Source organism: Budorcas taxicolor, chromosome 12, assembly GCF_023091745.1.
Source record: "Budorcas taxicolor isolate Tak-1 chromosome 12, Takin1.1, whole genome shotgun sequence".
NCBI lineage: Eukaryota > Metazoa > Chordata > Mammalia > Artiodactyla > Bovidae > Budorcas > Budorcas taxicolor.
This window is the reverse complement of record NC_068921.1, coordinates 71,539,676-71,557,956: the sequence shown is the minus strand read 5'-3', so window position 1 is coordinate 71,557,956 and position 18,281 is coordinate 71,539,676. Positions and strand designations below refer to the sequence as shown.

The following is an 18,281-nucleotide window of genomic DNA, read 5'->3' as shown; positions in this document are numbered from 1 at the left end:
ATGTGCTCGTGCCCACCTCTGTGTCAGTAATTTTCTTTTCTGGAATATTCTCCCAAGCGTTTTTTAAAATTCTGCTTTTCACATGAGGTTTCTCTCAGTTCTCATGTTTTCTCTAGAGACTGTGCTGATCCTCCCAGCAACTTCTGTATTTCTTGCTTCCCTAAGTCCCCACGGTAGTTATGGTGAACGACCTCCATTTTTAACCCATGAGCACACGTTTCTTTCAAATCCCCCAGCACCTAACACAGGGTTTGGCAGAGAACAGAATGCTCAGTTCTGTGTTGAGTTGACTAGATTTCTCAACAAGAATTCTAGACCCAGAGATCTTTATTTTCTTCAAATATTATAATTTAAGACCAAATAACTTTTTGTGATTAGTATTTCAGTTGGTTTAATATTATCGAGGGCTTCCCTGGTGGCTCAGATGGTAAAGAATCTGCCTGCAGTGCGGGAAACCTGGGTTCAATCCCTGAGTCAGGAAGATCCCTGGAGAAGGGAATGGCAACCCACTCAAGTATTATTGCCTGGAGAATCCCATGGACAGAGAAGCCAGGCAGGCTACAGTCCATGGGGTCAAAAAGAGTCAGACACAGCTCAGCAACTAACACAACATTATCACATGTAAATTAATTCCTCTAAAAAATTATTATTATTATTATTATTTTTTTTTATTTTAGGGCAAAATAGTGTACAAGAGGATTTACTCTGAGCTCCTGAAATCTCAGATAGATATCTCTTCCCTTTGTGAGAAGGGAAATAAGCAGTCTGAACCATCTCCAGCTCTAGGAACTCCCACTCTGATCTCTGAGTCTTTGGGTTCATCTCTACAGTCTCCCAGACCCTCATTGAAAGATGTGGCTCCAGAGGACCAAGATGTGAGTTTCTCAGCCTGCAACACACCTGGTTCTATCTGCTCTTGGTGACTTCATGGACCTCCATTCTGCTCGCTCGTGACATCTTTATTTGTCCCAAAGTAGGCCCTAAGGTTCCCAAAGTCTTATTCCATGGAATTGATAGAAAAGCATGAAAGGAGCAAGCCTGCTTGGGGTTCTCCTCTGGGTGTAGGATGGAGACTTTTATGGAGACCAGGAGTGGGTGCACTTCTGAATTTCTGGATGCATGTGGCTCTCACTGATATGAGAACTCTTCAATTTACTGTAGTTACATCCTACTTGCTCTGGCGGTCCCCAGGTTCCCTTATTCATCCAGACGCTTAATGGAAGACATCCTTAGACTGAGTCCTCCGGTAATCACATTAAATCAGCTACATATGTTGGAATGTCCTGGCACTGCAGGTGACTGATGGTAATATTTTGCCCCATGGTCAGAGGTAACGTGTGCAAAGGACCTGACACACAGTAGACACTTTGGAGTTAGTTTCCAACTTCACCTTTTGAGCCCCAACTGCATTTTATGTCTCCATCATTGAGTGACACAAATCATCTAGAGAGATACATTAACTCCATAATTTTATATATTATTTTAGAATAAGCTTCTGTCTTTATACTTGAATCAGGTGTATTATACTTATGCTGAGAGTCATGATCGACTTTAAGCAAAGTCCCCCAGCAGTGCATAACCTCGTGCAAATGATGTTTCCTTATTTCTAATGGATTCCTAGAAGTGGGATGGCTGGGTCCAAGGCTAAATGCACACACGGTTTGGCCAGATATTCCCACACCCTTCTCCGGAGGATAGACCATCTTGGTGGTCTTCTCAGTGTGTGAGATGTGTCTGTTTCCCACAGCTTTGCAGTGGAGGGCATTGTTGAACTCTTGAAACTGGGAGTTCGTTATTTAGAATTTCATATCTCACTGCCTTTTTTTCCTTCCAGACTGAGAACATACAGGTTACACTACCTCTAGAGGACCATTTGGAAGGAAAAGTTGGTTTTAAGACCTATAAGAATTACTTCACAGCCAGTGCTGGCTGGTCTGTCATCCTCTTCCTTATTCTAGTGAACATCGCAGCTCAGGTATGTAAGGGCATTTATTTTGGTTTATGCCCTCAGCTTGTTGTTTATATACTATTTATACTATATTTATTTTATAATTATTCTTAGATATGTGTTTTAAGAGATTTGTTTTTAAAAACTGGCTGAAGTTGTGGGATCTTGCTGGGTGAATGTGAAATCAGGAAGGCAGCTCTGCAGGTTGGAATCTCAGGCAGGAGCTGACCCTGATGTCTTGAGGCAGAATTTCTTCCTCCTCCAGGAAGCCTCAGGATTTGCTCTCAGGCCTTCATCTGAGTGGACGAGGCCACCACAGTGCTATTCCTGCATTTTAAGTCCACTTGGGTTTGCATTGACATTGCCATATGTGTTGAGCAAAGTCTTCTGGGAAAAGGGGGATATCTTTTAAAGATTTTAAAATGTAGCATGCCCTCCCCTGACCTGTGGTCATATGGGGCATGGGGCTTGGTGCAGACCTGAGCTGGAAGGACCGTCTCCGTGTTCTGGAGCCTTTCTGTCCCCCATCCTAGTGAGCGGATGTGAGGGCTCAGTGATGTCAGTGTGTGAGTGACTGCTGTTTCCTGCTCCAGGTTGCCTACGTCCTGCAGGATTGGTGGCTTGCATACTGGTGAGTGGCTCCTGGTCTAACCCAAAGTGCTGTGAAATCTACACGAAGCTTCACTTTCCCACAGAGTCGGGTGGAGGTGGGGCTTGTTTCGTCTCCTGTTATGGCCTTACATAGTTTCCCTGAAGAAAAAGTAAACTTCTTGCAGGTGAGTATGATCACCCCATGGTCTCTCCCCTTGTCCCTCTCTTTAGAAGCTTCTTTACAGACATTTTTTTTTTTCTTTTTCTGAACTTTTTCTTTTGTATTGAAAAATAGCCACTTAACCATGTTGTGATAGTTTCAGGTGAACAGTGAAAGTCAGCCATACATATGCATGTATGCATCCTTCCCCAAGTCCCCTCCTATCCAGGCTGCCATACAGCAGTGAGCAGAGTTCCTGTTCCATGTGCTATACAATAAGTCATTGTTGGTTATCTATTTTAAATATAGTATGTGCATGACCATCACAATCTCCCTAACTATCCCTTCCCCTCTAGTAACCACAAGTTCACTTTCTAAGTCTGTCTTCACAGACAGTTTTGAGAACTGAAAGTCATGATTCAGATTTTTAAAAGGGAGACACACAGAGGGTCTTGCGAGTTGGGAAACACTTTCCAGCATGAAACACGTTTCTCAAACTGAGGTAATTTTTTTTTGTGTGTGTGTGTAAGTTCTATGTATATTTGCAGTGTAATATTTTTTCTTTCCTGTTCTTAGGGCGAATGTAGAAAGTGACCTGTATTTTGGGGAACTTGTAAAAGAAGGTGAAGATGTACTGTTGATTCTGAACTGGTACCTAAGAGTGTATTCAGGTGAAGTTGAGTCATCCGCTCCATTATACCTGAGTCTAAAGTGTTTACAATGAGTCTGTATGAGCAACTAGGGCTTTTAGGAGTAATTCAGTAATATCTTAACAGATTGAGTGTCTGAATTGGATTTACTCTGTGAATTAACTTGAATAATTATTTTAAAGATTTACTAGAAGAAAAGAGGTTGAATGAAGACTCTTACTTTGCCATGTACTGGATTTTGGTAGTTAAACCAGGGTTGGCTATTCAGAAAATCAACCATTGAAAATATGTGGCTATTGTCTATTCTAATAGGTTGTTTTACCTAAATCTTATATCATTATCACTTCATGGTCCCATCACTTCATGAGAAATAGATGGGGAAACAGTGGAAACAGTGTCAGACTTTATTTCTTTGGGCTCCAAAATCACTACAGATGGTGATTGCAGCCATGAAATTAAAAGACGCTTACTCCTTGAAAGGAAAGTTATGACCAAGCTAGATATCATATTAAAAAGCAGAGACATTACTTTGCTAACAAAGCTCTGTCTAGTCAAGGCTATGGTTTTTCCAATGGTCATGTATGGATATGAGAGTTAGACTGTGAAGAAAGCTGAGCACAGAATAATTGATGCTTTTGAACTGTGGTGTTGGAGAAGACTCTTGAGAGTCCCTTGGACTGCAAGGAGATCCAACCAGTCCATTCTGAAGGAGATCAGTCCTGGGTGTTCATTGGAAGGACTGATGTTGAAGCTGAAACTCCAATACTTTGGCCACCTGATGCGAAGGGCTGACTCATTGGAAAAGACTCTGATGCTGGGAGGGATTGGGGGCAGGAGGAGAAGGGGACGACAGAGGATTAGATGGCTGGATGGCATCACCGCCTCGATGGACATGAGTTTGAGTGAACTCCGGGAGTTGGTGATGGATAGGGAGGCCTGGCGTGCTGCAGTTCATGGGGTCGCAAAGAGTCAGAGACGACTGAGCGACTGAGCTGAGCTGAGCTATATCATTATATGGGTGGGCAAGGAGATTGGAAATGGATCCCCACCCTGTGGTTCAAATTTTTGAATTCTGTCTGAATAAACCTTGACTTTTATTGATCTTGGATGAAATCCTCTGGCATCATGGACCCCAAATAAAAGCATTATTCCCTCCAAGGTATGCGTGCTCCTCTTTACCACACTGCCCATCTTGGGCTTCACTAGTTATTTGAGAAGCTAAGTAGAGGAAATCCAAAGTCTGGGATTAGATTCCATCTCTTTCTTCCCTTGAGATCACAGTGTTATCTCCTCCCCAACTGTGTGATTAATTTAACATTTGGTTTAGCAGACTAGTATTAACATGACTGTCTCTATTCACAAAAGTATTTAGAATATCTATAGCATTACATACTATTTAAAGCATATCTTCACCTAAAATTTTAAATACATTCTTTATCCAGTCATCTGCTGATGGACCTTTAGGTTGCTTCATGTCCAGTCAGTTCAGTCAGTTCAGTTGCTCAGTCATGTCCGACTCTTTGAGACCCCATGAATCGCAGCACACCAGGCCTTCCTGTCCATCACCATCTCCTGGAGTTCACTCAAACTCACGTCCATTGAGTCGGTGATGCCATCCAGCCATCTCATCCTCTGTCGTCCCCTTTTCCTCCTACCCCTAATCTCTCCCAGCATCAGAGTTTTTTCCAATGAGTCAACTCTTCACATGAGGTGGCCAAAGTACTGGAGTTTCAGCTTTAGCATCAGTCTTTCCAAAGAACACCCAGGGCTGATCTCCTTTAGAGTGGACTGGTTGAATCTCCTTGCAGTCCAAGGGACTCTCAAGAGTCTTCTCCAACACCACAGTTCAAAAGCATCAATTATTTGGTGCTCAGCTTTGTTCACAGTCCAAATCTGGCTATTGTAAATAGTGGTGCTATGATCATTGCGGTTCATGTGTCTTTTTTAATTATGGTTTTCTCAGGGTACCCCAGTAGTAGGATTGCTGGGTCATATGGTAGTTCTATTTTTAGTTTTTTAAGGAGTTTCCATACTGGAATAGCAGATCACCTTACCTGCCTCCTGAGAAACCTGTATGCAGATCAAGAAGTAACAGAACTGGGCATGGAACAATGGATTGGTTCCAAGTAGGGCAAGGAGTATGTCAAGGCTGTATATTGTCATCCTGTTTATATAACTTCTATGAAGACTAAATCACGCAAAATGCCAGGTTGGATAACCGCCAAGCTGGAATCAAGATTGCCAGGAGAATTGTCAATATCCTCAGATATGCAGATGACACTGCCCTTATGGCAGAAAGTGAAGAGGAACTGAAGAGTCTCTTGATGAAGGTGAAAGAGGAGAGTGAAAAAAGCTTGCTTAAGGGACTTCCCTGGTGGTCCAGTGGCTAAGACTCTGAGCTCCCAATGCAGAGGGGCCTGGGTTCATCCCTGGTCAGGAAACTAGATCCCACATGTTGCAACTAAGACCTGGCACAGTCAAATAAATAAATATACATTTTTTTAATGGCTTAAAACTCAACATTCATAATACTAAGATCATGGCATCTAGTCCCATCACTTCATGGCAAGTAAATGAGGAAACAGTGGAAACAGTGACTTTATTTTCTTGGGCTCCAAAATCACTGTGGACAATGACTACACCCATGAAATTAAAAGATGCTTGCTCCTTGGAAGAAAAGCTGAGACAAATCTAGACAGTGTATTAAAAGGCAGAGACATCACTTTGCTGACAAAGGTCGATATAGTCAAAACTATGGTTTTTCCAGTAATCATGTACAGAGGTGAGAGTTGGCCCATAAAGAATGCTGTACACCAAAGAATGGATTATTTTGAAGTGTGGTGCTGAAGAAGAATCTTGAGAGTTCCTTGGATAGCAAGGAGATTAAACCAGTCAGTCCTAAAGGAAATCAACCCGGAATATTCATTGGAAGAACTGATGATGAAGCTGAAGCTCCAGTAATTTAGCCACCTAATGCAAGGAGTTGACTCACTGGAAAAGACCCTGATGCTAGGAAAGTCTGAGGGCAGGAAAAGAAGAAGGTGACAGAGGATGAGATGGTTGGATGGCATCACTGATTCAGTGGACATGATCCTGAGCAAGCTCCGGGAGATAGTGAAGGACACGGAAGCCTGGCATGCTGCTGTTCATGAGGTTTTAGAGTCAGCCACTACTGAGTGACTGAACAACAATGACAGTACTCCCTAGTGGCTGTATCCATTTACATTCCCAACACAGTGCAAGAGGGCTCTCTCTTCTCCACACCCTCTCTAGCATTTATTGTTTTCATACTTTTTGATGAGGGCCATCCTGACTGGTGTGAGGTGATACCTTATTGTAGTTTTGATCTCACTTCTCTAAAAGTGATGTTGAGCATCTTTTTATATGCCTCTTGGCCATCTGTGTGTCTTCTTTGGAGAAATGTCTCTTTAGGTCTCCTGCCCACTTTTTGATTGGACTGGTTGTTTTTTTTTTTGTTTTAATCGAGCTCCATGAGCTGCTTCGTATTATGAAGATTAATCCCTGGTCAGTTGCTTCAGTTCAGTTCAGTCACTCAGTCTTGTCCAACTCTTTGCAACCCCATGAACCGCAGCACACCAGGCCTCCCTGTCCAACACCAACTCCCAGAGTCCACCCAAACCCATGTCCATTGAGTCTGTGATGCCATCCAACCGTCTCATCCTCTGTCATCCCCTTCTCCTCCTGCCCTCAATACTTCCCAGCATCAGGGTCTTTTCAAATGAGTCATCTCTACACATCAGGTGACCAAAGTACTGGAGCTTCAGCTTCAACATCAGTCCTTCCAATGAACACTCAGGACTGATATCCTTCAGGATGGACTGGTTGGATCTCCTTGCAGTCCAGGGGACTCCCAAGAGTCTTCTCAAACACCACAGTTCAAAAGCATCAATGCTTCGGCACTCAGCTTTCTTTATAGTCTCTCACATCCATACATGACCACTAGAAAAATCATAGCCTCAGTTGCTTAGTTTGCAGTTATTTCCTCTCATTCTCAGGGTTGTATTTTCATCTCATTTATGGTATATATATATATATATATATACATATACATACACTGGAATATTACTTATCCATAGAAATGACTGCAATTGGGTCATTTGTAGAGATGTGGATGGACTTAGAGTCTGTCATACAGAGTAAAGTAAAAGTAAAGTAATTGGTTTTTTTAATATAAGCAAAAAAAAAAAGCTTATATTAATGCATATATATGGAATCTACAAAATGTCACAGATGAACCTATTTGCAGGGCCAAGAATAGAGTCATAGATGTGGAGAATAGAAGTGTGGGCATGGGGGGTAGGGTGGGGAGGTGGGAAAGATGAATTGGGAGATTAGAACTGACATATGTACACTACCATGTGTGAGACAGCTAGCTAGTGGGAAGCTGCTGTGTAGCACGGGGAGCTCAATTCAGTGCTCTGGTGACCAGAGGGGAGGTCCAAGAGGGAGGGAATATCTGTATACATATAGCTGATTTACTTCATCGTACAGCAACTATACCCCAATAAATTTTTTTAAACAAAAATTTGAATGTCCTCACAGGAAATGCTTGTATAAGCTTTTTACAAAGAGTGATTCATGTAAAAATCCACTCAATGAAATTAGATATTTATTTTGTTGATTACTTGTGTAAGAAACTTGAATCTATTAGCTATTTTCTTTCTCAATTGGTGGACTATGGGGGCTTAAAGAAGAAGGAAGGGATTCTGTTACACATTCATATTGGATGGTGAGTTAAACAAATAAATGCCCATTGATGGAATTCAGGAATTTGAGCAGCTTTCATAATTTAAATAACACTGATGTGTTGGTTGAATGGAAAAAGGTACTTGAGGGGATAATTATTATAGATGTTATCCCCACTGTATTTAGCATTGTGAGTTGAAGAGAAGTTCAGAGGGCTATTTTAATGTTTATATGCATGGTAATGCTCATTTATGTCATTGATAAAGCATAAATGTAAATGATTATATTTATTTACAAGTGTTTTGAAAGTGAAACTGTTAGTTGCTCAGTCATGTCCTATCTTTGTAACCCTATGGGCCCCCTGCGAGGCTCCTTTGTCCTTGGTGTTCTCCAGGCAAGAATACTAGACCAGGTAGCAATTCCCTTCTCCAGGGGATCTTCCCAACACAGGGACTGAACCTGGGTCTCCTATACTGCAGGCAGATTCTTTATTCTCATCTAAACCACCAAACACTTAGTGAGAGATTAGTTGCTTATTTAGATTAATTATCTCATGTCAAAATATAGTTTGTAGTTTCTTGCAATTCAATTATGCAAGAGATTGCCCGCTTGCAACTTAACATGGTCTTTTCATACTTTTTAAAGCTACTTGGGCATAGAAGTAGCTTCTTTAATATTTTAAATTTTTATAAATTTTTATTACAGGATAGTTGCTTCCCAGTGTCATGTTAGTTTCTGCTGTACAGCAAAGTGAGCCAACTATATATATACACACACATATATCTCCTCTCTTTTTTGGATTTCTTTCCCATTCAGGTAATCACAGAGCACTGAGTAGAGTTCCCAGTGCTATAGCGTAAGTTCTTAAGAAATTGCTTTACATGGAAGTAAAGTTCCTTGTAAATTACAAGAAGTGGTAAATCATTTCTCCTGTTACCTGTTAATTCACATGCTGGTATCAAAATATACTTCAGTTTTAGATTATGGGACATGTTGTGAATAGTGAGATTTGAAATGCAGACAGATGAATATCAGCTACTTTTTATAATTATCTTGCTTGTGAGTTTTTTTAGAACTTGTAATTAATTTAGGAAAACCTAAAATGAAACTGTAGTTTACACTTGATTTTTCCCCCGTGTTGTTTCTATTTAGTGAGAGGAAAACAGTAATTTTTATATTTTTCTTTATATGTGTATTTTGTGAAAACATTAAGCTCTTACAGAATCCACTTTATATACATACATATATATATACACACACACACATATGTTTTTTATTCTATATTGTATATATATGTAAATCTCTATATAACCTTTATTTATAGAATAGAATACACAGCATCTTTATAAACTGCCTGGCATACTTTAGCATTGTTGAGGATAAAGCAGATATCTCGTGCTGAGTGATGTTTCTTTATTTCAGGGTTAACTGTATCTACCATCCTTTTTGGTGTCACAAGGTCTCTATTGATATTCTACGTCCTTGTTAATTCTTCACAAACTTTGCATAGCAAAATGTTGGAGACCATTTTAAGAGCTCCAGTATTGTTCTTCAATAGAAATCCAATAGGTAAGTCAGACATGAAGTTTCTCAGTCAATATATCTTGCTAACACATTCAGTGCCTGATTACATTTTCATGTTTGAAAATGGAAGAGATGCTTGGAAGAAAATCACTGTGTGTGTCTATTCATTTTCTACAAAAAGTTTTATTGATAATTTTTCCTACCAGAGAAAATCTGAATATAGGAGCATATAAGCTTTTATTCCAATTTATGTGTGTCTATAAAGATAAATGAATGTTTACTTTCCAGGATGATTTAGGAATCCATTTGTTATGTGGCATATGAAACACTCAAAATATGATGCAAATGTGTTGAAATATTTTTGACTAGTTTTGAAAATGTGTTACATAGTGTTAAGCTAACTAGGAAGGACCTTCTTCCAGGAACATCTCTACAGAAAACAGGCTGTGTGTTTCTTTCTTTCTTTGCCCATCCATTTCTGGGACCACAGAGCTCTGGCATGTGCTCATATTTTGAATTTTACCTAAATATAATGGAAAATTAATTAAAATACAGAGTCACTAAAATGTAAACATCCTCTTCAATAAAATCAACTTTCTAGTTTTACAATAGACTTTTGGTTACATTTAAGAATCTTGTGGTACCTAGCAGGTGGATCTTCAGTATTAAGTAAGAGTGTCCCTGAAGGTTTCCCAGTGGTTGCTTCCTCTACCCTGAGGCCTTTGACCTGTCTTGCTTTGGAAGGTGGCCTCCTGACCCGGGTTCCTATGAAGAGTTAATCAGTGTACATGTCCACTCTGTTCAGTTGGTTAGACTTGTGCTGAGACCCAGGGTGGCTTTATTTTTTGTAGGTGATGATTGACAGGACCTGTTGAGGCAGGGATGAGGGCTGGAAGAGGATAGGAATAGCCTCAGCCTGGTCATCAACTAGCTGTGTGACCAAGGATAAAGCAGATAGATACTACTGGGCAGGCAAATCTCAAAGCAGGATGTTGTCATGGTTCTAAGTATGGACTCTGGAGCCAACTACCTGGGTTCAGTCCTGGTGCTAGTTACTAAAGTAATAGCCAGTTACAGCTTTGTTAATATTTACGTGCTAGTTATTTAATTTCTTTGTCTTGATTTTCTTACCTATAAAATAACATTATTCACACACTTACCAATATCTTGATTTTCGTGGGCATTAGACAGATTAATACAGTCACAGCACTTAGCACACAGGCAGTGCCTAATGAACCTTAGTGAGGATGATGACACAGTGTCTGTGAACTTCCTCTTCTATGAAATAGGAATAACCGCTGCCCTTCCTGTTTCACAAGACTGTTGTGAGGATTAAATAAGACTGTTGAGGGCAGCATCTTGTGTAGATTTATTCAGCACGTGTTGTTTGGCTCAGGCACTGTGTGGAGCACAGGACAGTAAACTACAGAGCCCCACAAAGTTCTCATTATGAAGCTGGAGTAAGGAAGTGATTGGAGGAGTCCATGCTATTATGGCTGCGAAGTTGCTCTACTTTGCCTGTTAATGTGGAAGCAACAGTTGTAAATTTGGGAGCATCAAGTGGGACTGAATTTCTGTTGTCATGGCCACTGCGTGCTCGTGACCATGATTAACCAGGCTCTTGATGACCTGTAGGCTTCTCCAGATGCTGATGTATTTATTATTCAAGGATTTGGAACCAAGTTTAAATCTTTAAGGTCACTAATCCTGGAATAGCAGGAATACCAGTATGTGTCTTGTCTCTCCCTACTGTGTCTATTATCAGAACTTCATTCCTTCAAGAAAATAAAAGTCCAAATAAGTACTGAAAAGATAGGCCCAAAGTTTAGGGGCATCAATTATTTACTCTTTTAGCAGTGTATTAAATCAAACTTTTCCCTGTGTTTATTTTCAAAAGTAGAATTTATAATGGATGGTTTATGCTGATCTTTGTTTCTGGTATGGTATTAAGAAAAAACCACATATAGCCGTGTTACTTGTTACTGAGTTCAAGCTCGCTCTGCTTACTTCCGGAGAAGGCAATGGCACCCCACTCCAGTACTCTTGCCTGGAAAATCCCATGGACAGAGGAGCCTGGTAGGCTGCAGTCCATGGGGTCGCTAAGAGTCAGAGACGACTGAGTGACTTCACTTTCACTTTTACTTTTTACTTTCATGCATTGAAGAAGGAAATGGCAACCCACTCCAGTGGTCTTGCTTGGAGAATCCCAGGGACAGGGAAGCCTGGTGGGCTGCCATCTATGGGATCGCACAGAGTCAGACACGACTGAAGTGACTTAGCAGCAGCAGCAGCAGCAGCAGCTGCTTACTTCACAACGCCAATAAGTCGTACAGATGAGACGTTAAAGCAAAAAATAACAACTTTATTGGGAAACTTGGCAGACTGAGAAGATGACAGACTAATTTATCAAAATAATGGTCTTATTGGGGTCTGGATGCCAGGTTCTTTTGTAGAACATAGAGGAGAGGAGATGAGAGAGTAATGTCAAAAGGACGTTTATCTTGCAAAATAGGAGGGGATTTATTTATGTGGAAATTTTTCTTTTCTGCAGCCATTCACATATGGTGAAGATCAGATTGTCTCCCTGGGAGTTGAAAAACGGTACTTTAACATTCAGGCAGAAGGGCAGAGTTCCCTGACAAAAGCTATGAATAGCAACATTAATGTCAAAGGACAGATCCAACATGGAGTCAAAATTGGCTCTTCCCTGTTATATAGTTCCTTTGATGGGCACCTGCGCTATCTGGGGCTAGTATCCTGTGCTTTCTCATCCTGAGTCTTCTCAGGGAGCACCACCTTTGAACGCGAGGCTGCCAAGTCCCGATGGCTACAACATCTTTTGTTTCCTGATGTGGCAGGTGGCATTTTTAGTTCATACCAGATATTTTCTAGAAATTATCATACTCTAATCCTGCAGTCTTTAAGAAATACTCTTAGTGTGGATTCTGAGAAGGGACATAAAATCAATGATAACTGATTCTTAGTAATTTAGTAATATTCCTGTTTTCCTGCCTACATCCCTCTGGTCTTCTTAGATGCTTATTCAGAAGTCTATGCTTATCACACCTTGTCAGTTCAGTTCAGTCATCAGTCGTATCCTACTCTTTGTGACCCCATGAATCGCAGCACGCCAGGCCTCCCTGTCCATCACCAACTCCCGGAGTTCACTCAGACTCGCGTCCATCGAGTCAGTGATGCAATCCAGCCATCTCATCCTCAGTCGTCCTCTTCTTCTCCTGCCCCCAATCCCTCCCAGCATCAAAGTCTTTTCCAGTGAGTCAACTCTTCGCATGAGGTGGCTAAAGTACCTTGTACATCTCTGAAAATAATGATTTATTACCCCAGTAGTAAACTCACAACTTGGAAATGGTGAGAATCCGCAATTTCCCAAAATGTGAGGTGCTGTGAGTCATCTGGAGGGGAAAAAAAATACAGAGAGTTTATAAATATGTTTATTTAGAGAGTATCACTTGGCAAAATTAATCTCCATAACTAAAGCAAAATCGGTATAACAATTAGGATTAATTGCTGTATTAATTGCTGCATTAATTGTTGCTTTAACTGTTGCATACTTAGGTATTTGCAACTGTTTATTTATCAATTTAGCATTTGGAATGAGTCTCAGATGGGATGGACCTAAAGTAGGGGAAGGGAACATTCTGAAATCCACCAACCATTTTTGATACTGCCACAAGATTTCCCCATTCTTTTAAAAATCAGGGCTCAATTTCAACTCCCTTCCCGCTGCCATTTGGTGGTATTTTTGTTTCTCTTTACTTATTATCCTATTTTCTCTTTCTTTTTACCACTGATATGGGCTTATTTCATATGAATTTGTAATACATTCAATGTATTGCTTTTTAATCACTGAATAATATCTGTCTGACTCTTTTGCAGTCCCATAGACTGTAGCTCACAAGGCTCCTCTGTCCATGGGTTTCCCAGGCAAGAACAGTGGAGTGAGTTGCCATTTCCTTCTCCAGGGGATCGTCCCAACCCAGGGATTGAATCCACGTCACTTATGTTTCCTGCCTTGGCAGGTGGATTCTTTCAGTTCAGTTCAGTTCAGTCGCTCAGTCGTGTCCAACTCTTTGTGACGCCATGAATCGCAGCACACGCCAGGCCTCCCTGTTCATCACCATCTCCCGGAGTTCACTCAGACTCATGTCCATTGAGTCCATGATGCCATCCAGCCATCTCATCCTCGGTCATCCCCTTCTCCTGCCCCCAATCCCTCCCAGCATCAGAGTCTTTTCCAGTGAGTCAACACTTCACATGAGGTGGCCAAAGTACTGGAGTTTCAGCTTTAGCATCATTCCTTCCAAAGAAATCCCAGGGTTGATCTCCTTCAGAATGGACTGGTTGGATCTCCTTGCAGTCCAAGGGACTCTCAAGAGTCTTCTCCAACACCACAGTTCAAAAGCATCAATTCTTCGGCGCTCAGCCTTCTTCACAGTCCAACTCTCACATCCATACATGACCACAGGAAAAACCATAGCCTTGACTAGACGGACCTCAGTCGGCAAAGTAATGTCTCTGCTTTTGAATATACTATCTAGGTTGGTTATAACTTTTCTTCCAAGGAGTAAGCGTCTTTTAATTTCATGGCTGCAGTCACCATCTACAGTGATTTTGGAGCCCAAAAAAATAAAGTCTGACACTGTTTCCACTGTTTCCCCATCTATTTGCCATGAAGTGATGGGACCGGATGCCATGATCTTCATTTTCTGAATGTTGAGCTTTAAGCCAACTTTTTCACTCTCCTCTTTCACTTTCATCAAGAGGCTTTTTAGCTTCTCTTCACTTTCTGCCATAAGGGTGGTGTTATCTGCATATCTGAGGTTAGTGATATTTCTCCCGGCAATCTTGATTCCAGCTTGTGTTTCTTCCAGTCCAGCGTTTCTCATGATGTACTCTGCATAGAAGTTAAATAAGCAGGGTGACAATATACAGCCTTGATGTACTCCTTTTCCTATTTGGAACCAGTCTATTGTTCCATGTCCAGTTCTAACTGTTGCTTCCTGACCTGCATACAGATTTCTCAAGAGGCAGGTTAGATGGTCTGGTATTCCCATCTCTTGAAGAATTTTCCACAGTTGATTGTGATACTCACAGTCAAAGGCTTTGGCATAGTCAATAAAGCAGAAATAGATGTTTTTCTGGAACTCTCTTGCTTCTTTGATAATCCAGCAAATGTTGGCAATTTGATCTCTGGTTCCTCTCCCTTTTCTAAAACAAGCTTGAACATCAGGGAGTTCATGGTTCATGTATTGCTGAAGCCTGGCTTGGAGAATTTTGAGCATTCCTTTACTGGCATGTGAGATGAGTGCAATTGTACGGTAGTTTGAGCATTCTTTGTCACTGCCTTTCTTTGGGATTGGAATGAAAACTGACCTTTTCGTTTTCCAAACTTGCTGGCATATTGAGTGCAGCACTTTCACAGCATCATCTTTCAGGATTTGAAACAGCTCAACTGGAATTCCATCACCTCCACTAGCTTTGTTCGTAGTGATGCTTTCCAAGGCCCACCTGACTTCACTTTCCAGGATGTCTGGCTCTAGATTAGTGATCACATCATCATGATTATCTGGGTCATGAAGATCTTTTTTGTACAGTTCTTCTGTGTATTCTTGCCACCTCTTCTTAATATCTTCTGCTTCTGTTAGGTCCATATCATTTCTCAAATAGATTTAAGGGCCTAGATCTGATATGTAGAGTGCCTGATGAACTATGGAATGAGGTTCGTGACATTGTACAGGAGACACGGATCAAGACCATCCCCATGGAAAAGAAATGCAAAAAAGCAAAATGGCTGTCTGGGGAGGCCTTACAAATAGCTGTGAAAAGAAGAGAGGCAAAAGCCAAAGGAGAAAATGAAAGATATAAGCATCTGAATGCAGAGTTCCAAAGAATAGCAAGAAGAGACAAGAAAGCCTTCTTTAGCAATCAGTGCAAAGAAATCGAGGAAAACAACAGAATGGGAAAGACTAGAGATCTCTTCAAGAAAATTAGAGATACCAAGGTGGTTTCTTTACCACTGAGCAACTAGGGAAGTCCAAATATTTAATACATGTACTTTATTTTTTTAAAAAAGATTTGTTTATTTATTGTTGGTTGCACTGGGTCTTTGTTATTTATTGTTGGTTGCCCTGGGTCTTTGTTTATTTATTGTTGGTTGCACTGGGTCTTTGTTGCTGTGCATGGACTTTCTCTAGTTACAGGAAGCAAGGGCTACTTTTCACTGCAGTGTGCAGGCTTCTCATTGAGGTGGCTTCTCTTGCTGGTGGAGCTCTGACTCTAAATATATGGGCTTCAGTAGTTGTGGCACACAGGCTCAGTAGCTCTGTGGCATGTGGCATCTTTCCCGACCAGGAATCGAACCCATGTCCCCTGCACTGGGGACACTATACCACCAGGTATGTCCCTAATTACGTGTATTTCAAAAATATTGTTTTCATCTGTTCATGAATCTCTTTCTCTTAAAGCTCTTATCTGAGGAAGTGAATAATTTCTCATATCCTGTTCTTGCAGGAAGAATTTTAAATCGTTTCTCCAAAGACATTGGGCATATGGATGACTTGCTGCCTGTGATATTTCAAGATTTCATCCAGGTAATGCACCAGTCCTGTCGGAGTTCTCACAGGGAGTAGCAGAGAGCCTGTTTCTCAAGGATTTTTCATAGCATTAGAGAGTGGGCTTTTCAGCCTGGCCATATGTCCTGTTATTGTCAGTAAAGGCCTTGTTTGTGAGAAAAAGGTGCGGTTGTGATTCGGAGGCTGAGTTAACAGGAGGAACACCTGGGGCAGGAGTGGCTACACAGTCACGTCAAGGTTGGTCCGAAGCAGCAATTGCTGGGTAAGTGATCCTCCCTCTGCCTTCCAGTTATCTTGATTCCTTTTCTTGTGAGCACATTTCATAATATAGAAACAATCACGTCTCATGGAAAGATAGCCTAGGTTAACTAAATTATGCATTGTATTGGGCTTTCCAGGTGGCTCAGTGGTAAAGAATTCACCTGGCAATGCAGGAGATGTAAAAATGTGGATTCGATTCCTGGGTTGGGAAGATGCCTTGGAGAAGGGATTGGCAACCTTCTTGAGTTTTCATGTCCAGAAAATTCCAAGGAAAGAGGAGCCTGGTGGGCTACATCCATGGGGCTGAAAAGAGTCAGACACAACTGAGCATGAGCATGATGCGTTGTATTCCCACAGAGGACAAATATTTCCCACACCATTTTATTTGGATAAAGCCAGGTATGGTTATTTACAAAGAAAAGATTGGTAAAAATAAGGTGAAAATAATATTTTAACAAGGAAAACATTGTTTGATCACTAAGTTGTGTCCAGCTCTTTTGTGACCCCATAGACTGCAGTCCACCAGGCTCCTCTATCCATGGGATTTCTCAGGAAAGAACACTGGAGAGGGTTGCCATTTCCTTCTCCAGGGGATCTTCACAACCCAGGGATTGAATCCACATCTCTAGAGTCTCTTGCATTGGCAGGCAGATTCTTTACCACCGAGCAACTAGGGAAGCCAGACAAGGACAATTCAGTTCAGTTTAGTCGTTCAGTCATATACCACTCTTTGTGACCCATGGACGGCAAAACAACAGGCTTCCCCATTCATCACCAACTCCCGGAGCTTGCTCAAACTCATGTCCATTGAGTCAGTGATGCCATTCAACTGTCTCATCCTCTGTTGTCCCTGTCTCCTCCTGCCTTCAGTCTTTCACAGCATCAGAGTCTTATCCAATGAGTCAGTTCTTCACATCAAGTGACCAAAGTATTGGAGTTTCAGCTTCAGCATCAGTCCTTCCAATGAATATTCGGGACTGATTTCCTTTAGGAATCACTGGTTTGATCTTCTTGCTGTTCAAGGAACTCTCAAGAGTCTTCTCCAACACCACAGTTCAAAAGCATCAATTCTTTGGCACTCAGCTTTCTTTATGGTCCAATTCTCATAACCATACATGACTACTGGAAAAACCAGAGCTTTGCCTAGACAGAACTTTGTCAGCAAAGTAATGTCTCTGCTTTTTAATATGCTGTCTAGGTTGTTTCTTCTAAGAAGCAAACATCTTTTAATTTCAGGGCTGCAGTCACTATCTGCAGTGATTTTGGAGCCCCCCAAAATTAAGTCTGACACTGTTTCCATTGTTTCCCCATCTATTTGTCATGAAGTAATGGGACCAGATACCATGGTCTTAGTTTTCTGAATGCCAAGTGTTAAGCCAACTTTTTCACTCTCCTTTTCCACTTGTGTCAAGAGACTCTTTAGTCCTTCATATTCTGCCATAAGGATGATGTCATCTGTGTATCTGAGGTTATTGTAATTTCTTCCAGCAATCTTGATTCCAGGTTGTGCTTCATCCAGTCCAGCATTTCCCATAATATACTCTGCATATAAGTTAAATAAGCAGGGTGACAATATACAGCCTTGACATAATCCTTTTCCACTTTGGAACCAGTCTGTTTTTCTATGTCCAGTTCTAACTATTGCTTCTTGACCTGGATACAGATTTTTCAGGAGTCAGGTAAGGTGGTCTGGTTTTCCCATCTCTTTAAGAATTTTCCAGTTTGTTGGGATCCACACAAAGGCTTTGGCATAGTCAATAAAGCAGAAGTAGATGTTTTTCTGGAATTCTGTTCCTTTTTCAATGAGCCAACGGATGTTGGCAATTTGATCTCTGGTTCCTCTGCCT

The 18,281-nt window shown here is 41.2% G+C and overlaps 1 protein-coding gene across 1 annotated transcript in view; it reads left to right on the top strand.

The window, feature by feature from the left end:
• The window catches only part of LOC128057631 (ATP-binding cassette sub-family C member 4-like), a 147,638-nt gene that overhangs the window by 61,762 nt on the left and 67,595 nt on the right, over positions 1-18,281 (top strand). Inside the window, exons 15-20 of the mRNA XM_052650092.1 lie at positions 678-875; positions 1,835-1,975; positions 2,542-2,579; positions 3,276-3,370; positions 9,479-9,625; positions 16,112-16,191. Of these exons, the coding sequence (XP_052506052.1) occupies positions 678-875; positions 1,835-1,975; positions 2,542-2,579; positions 3,276-3,370; positions 9,479-9,625; positions 16,112-16,191 (699 nt within the window). The remainder of the gene's footprint in view (positions 1-677; positions 876-1,834; positions 1,976-2,541; positions 2,580-3,275; positions 3,371-9,478; positions 9,626-16,111; positions 16,192-18,281) is intronic.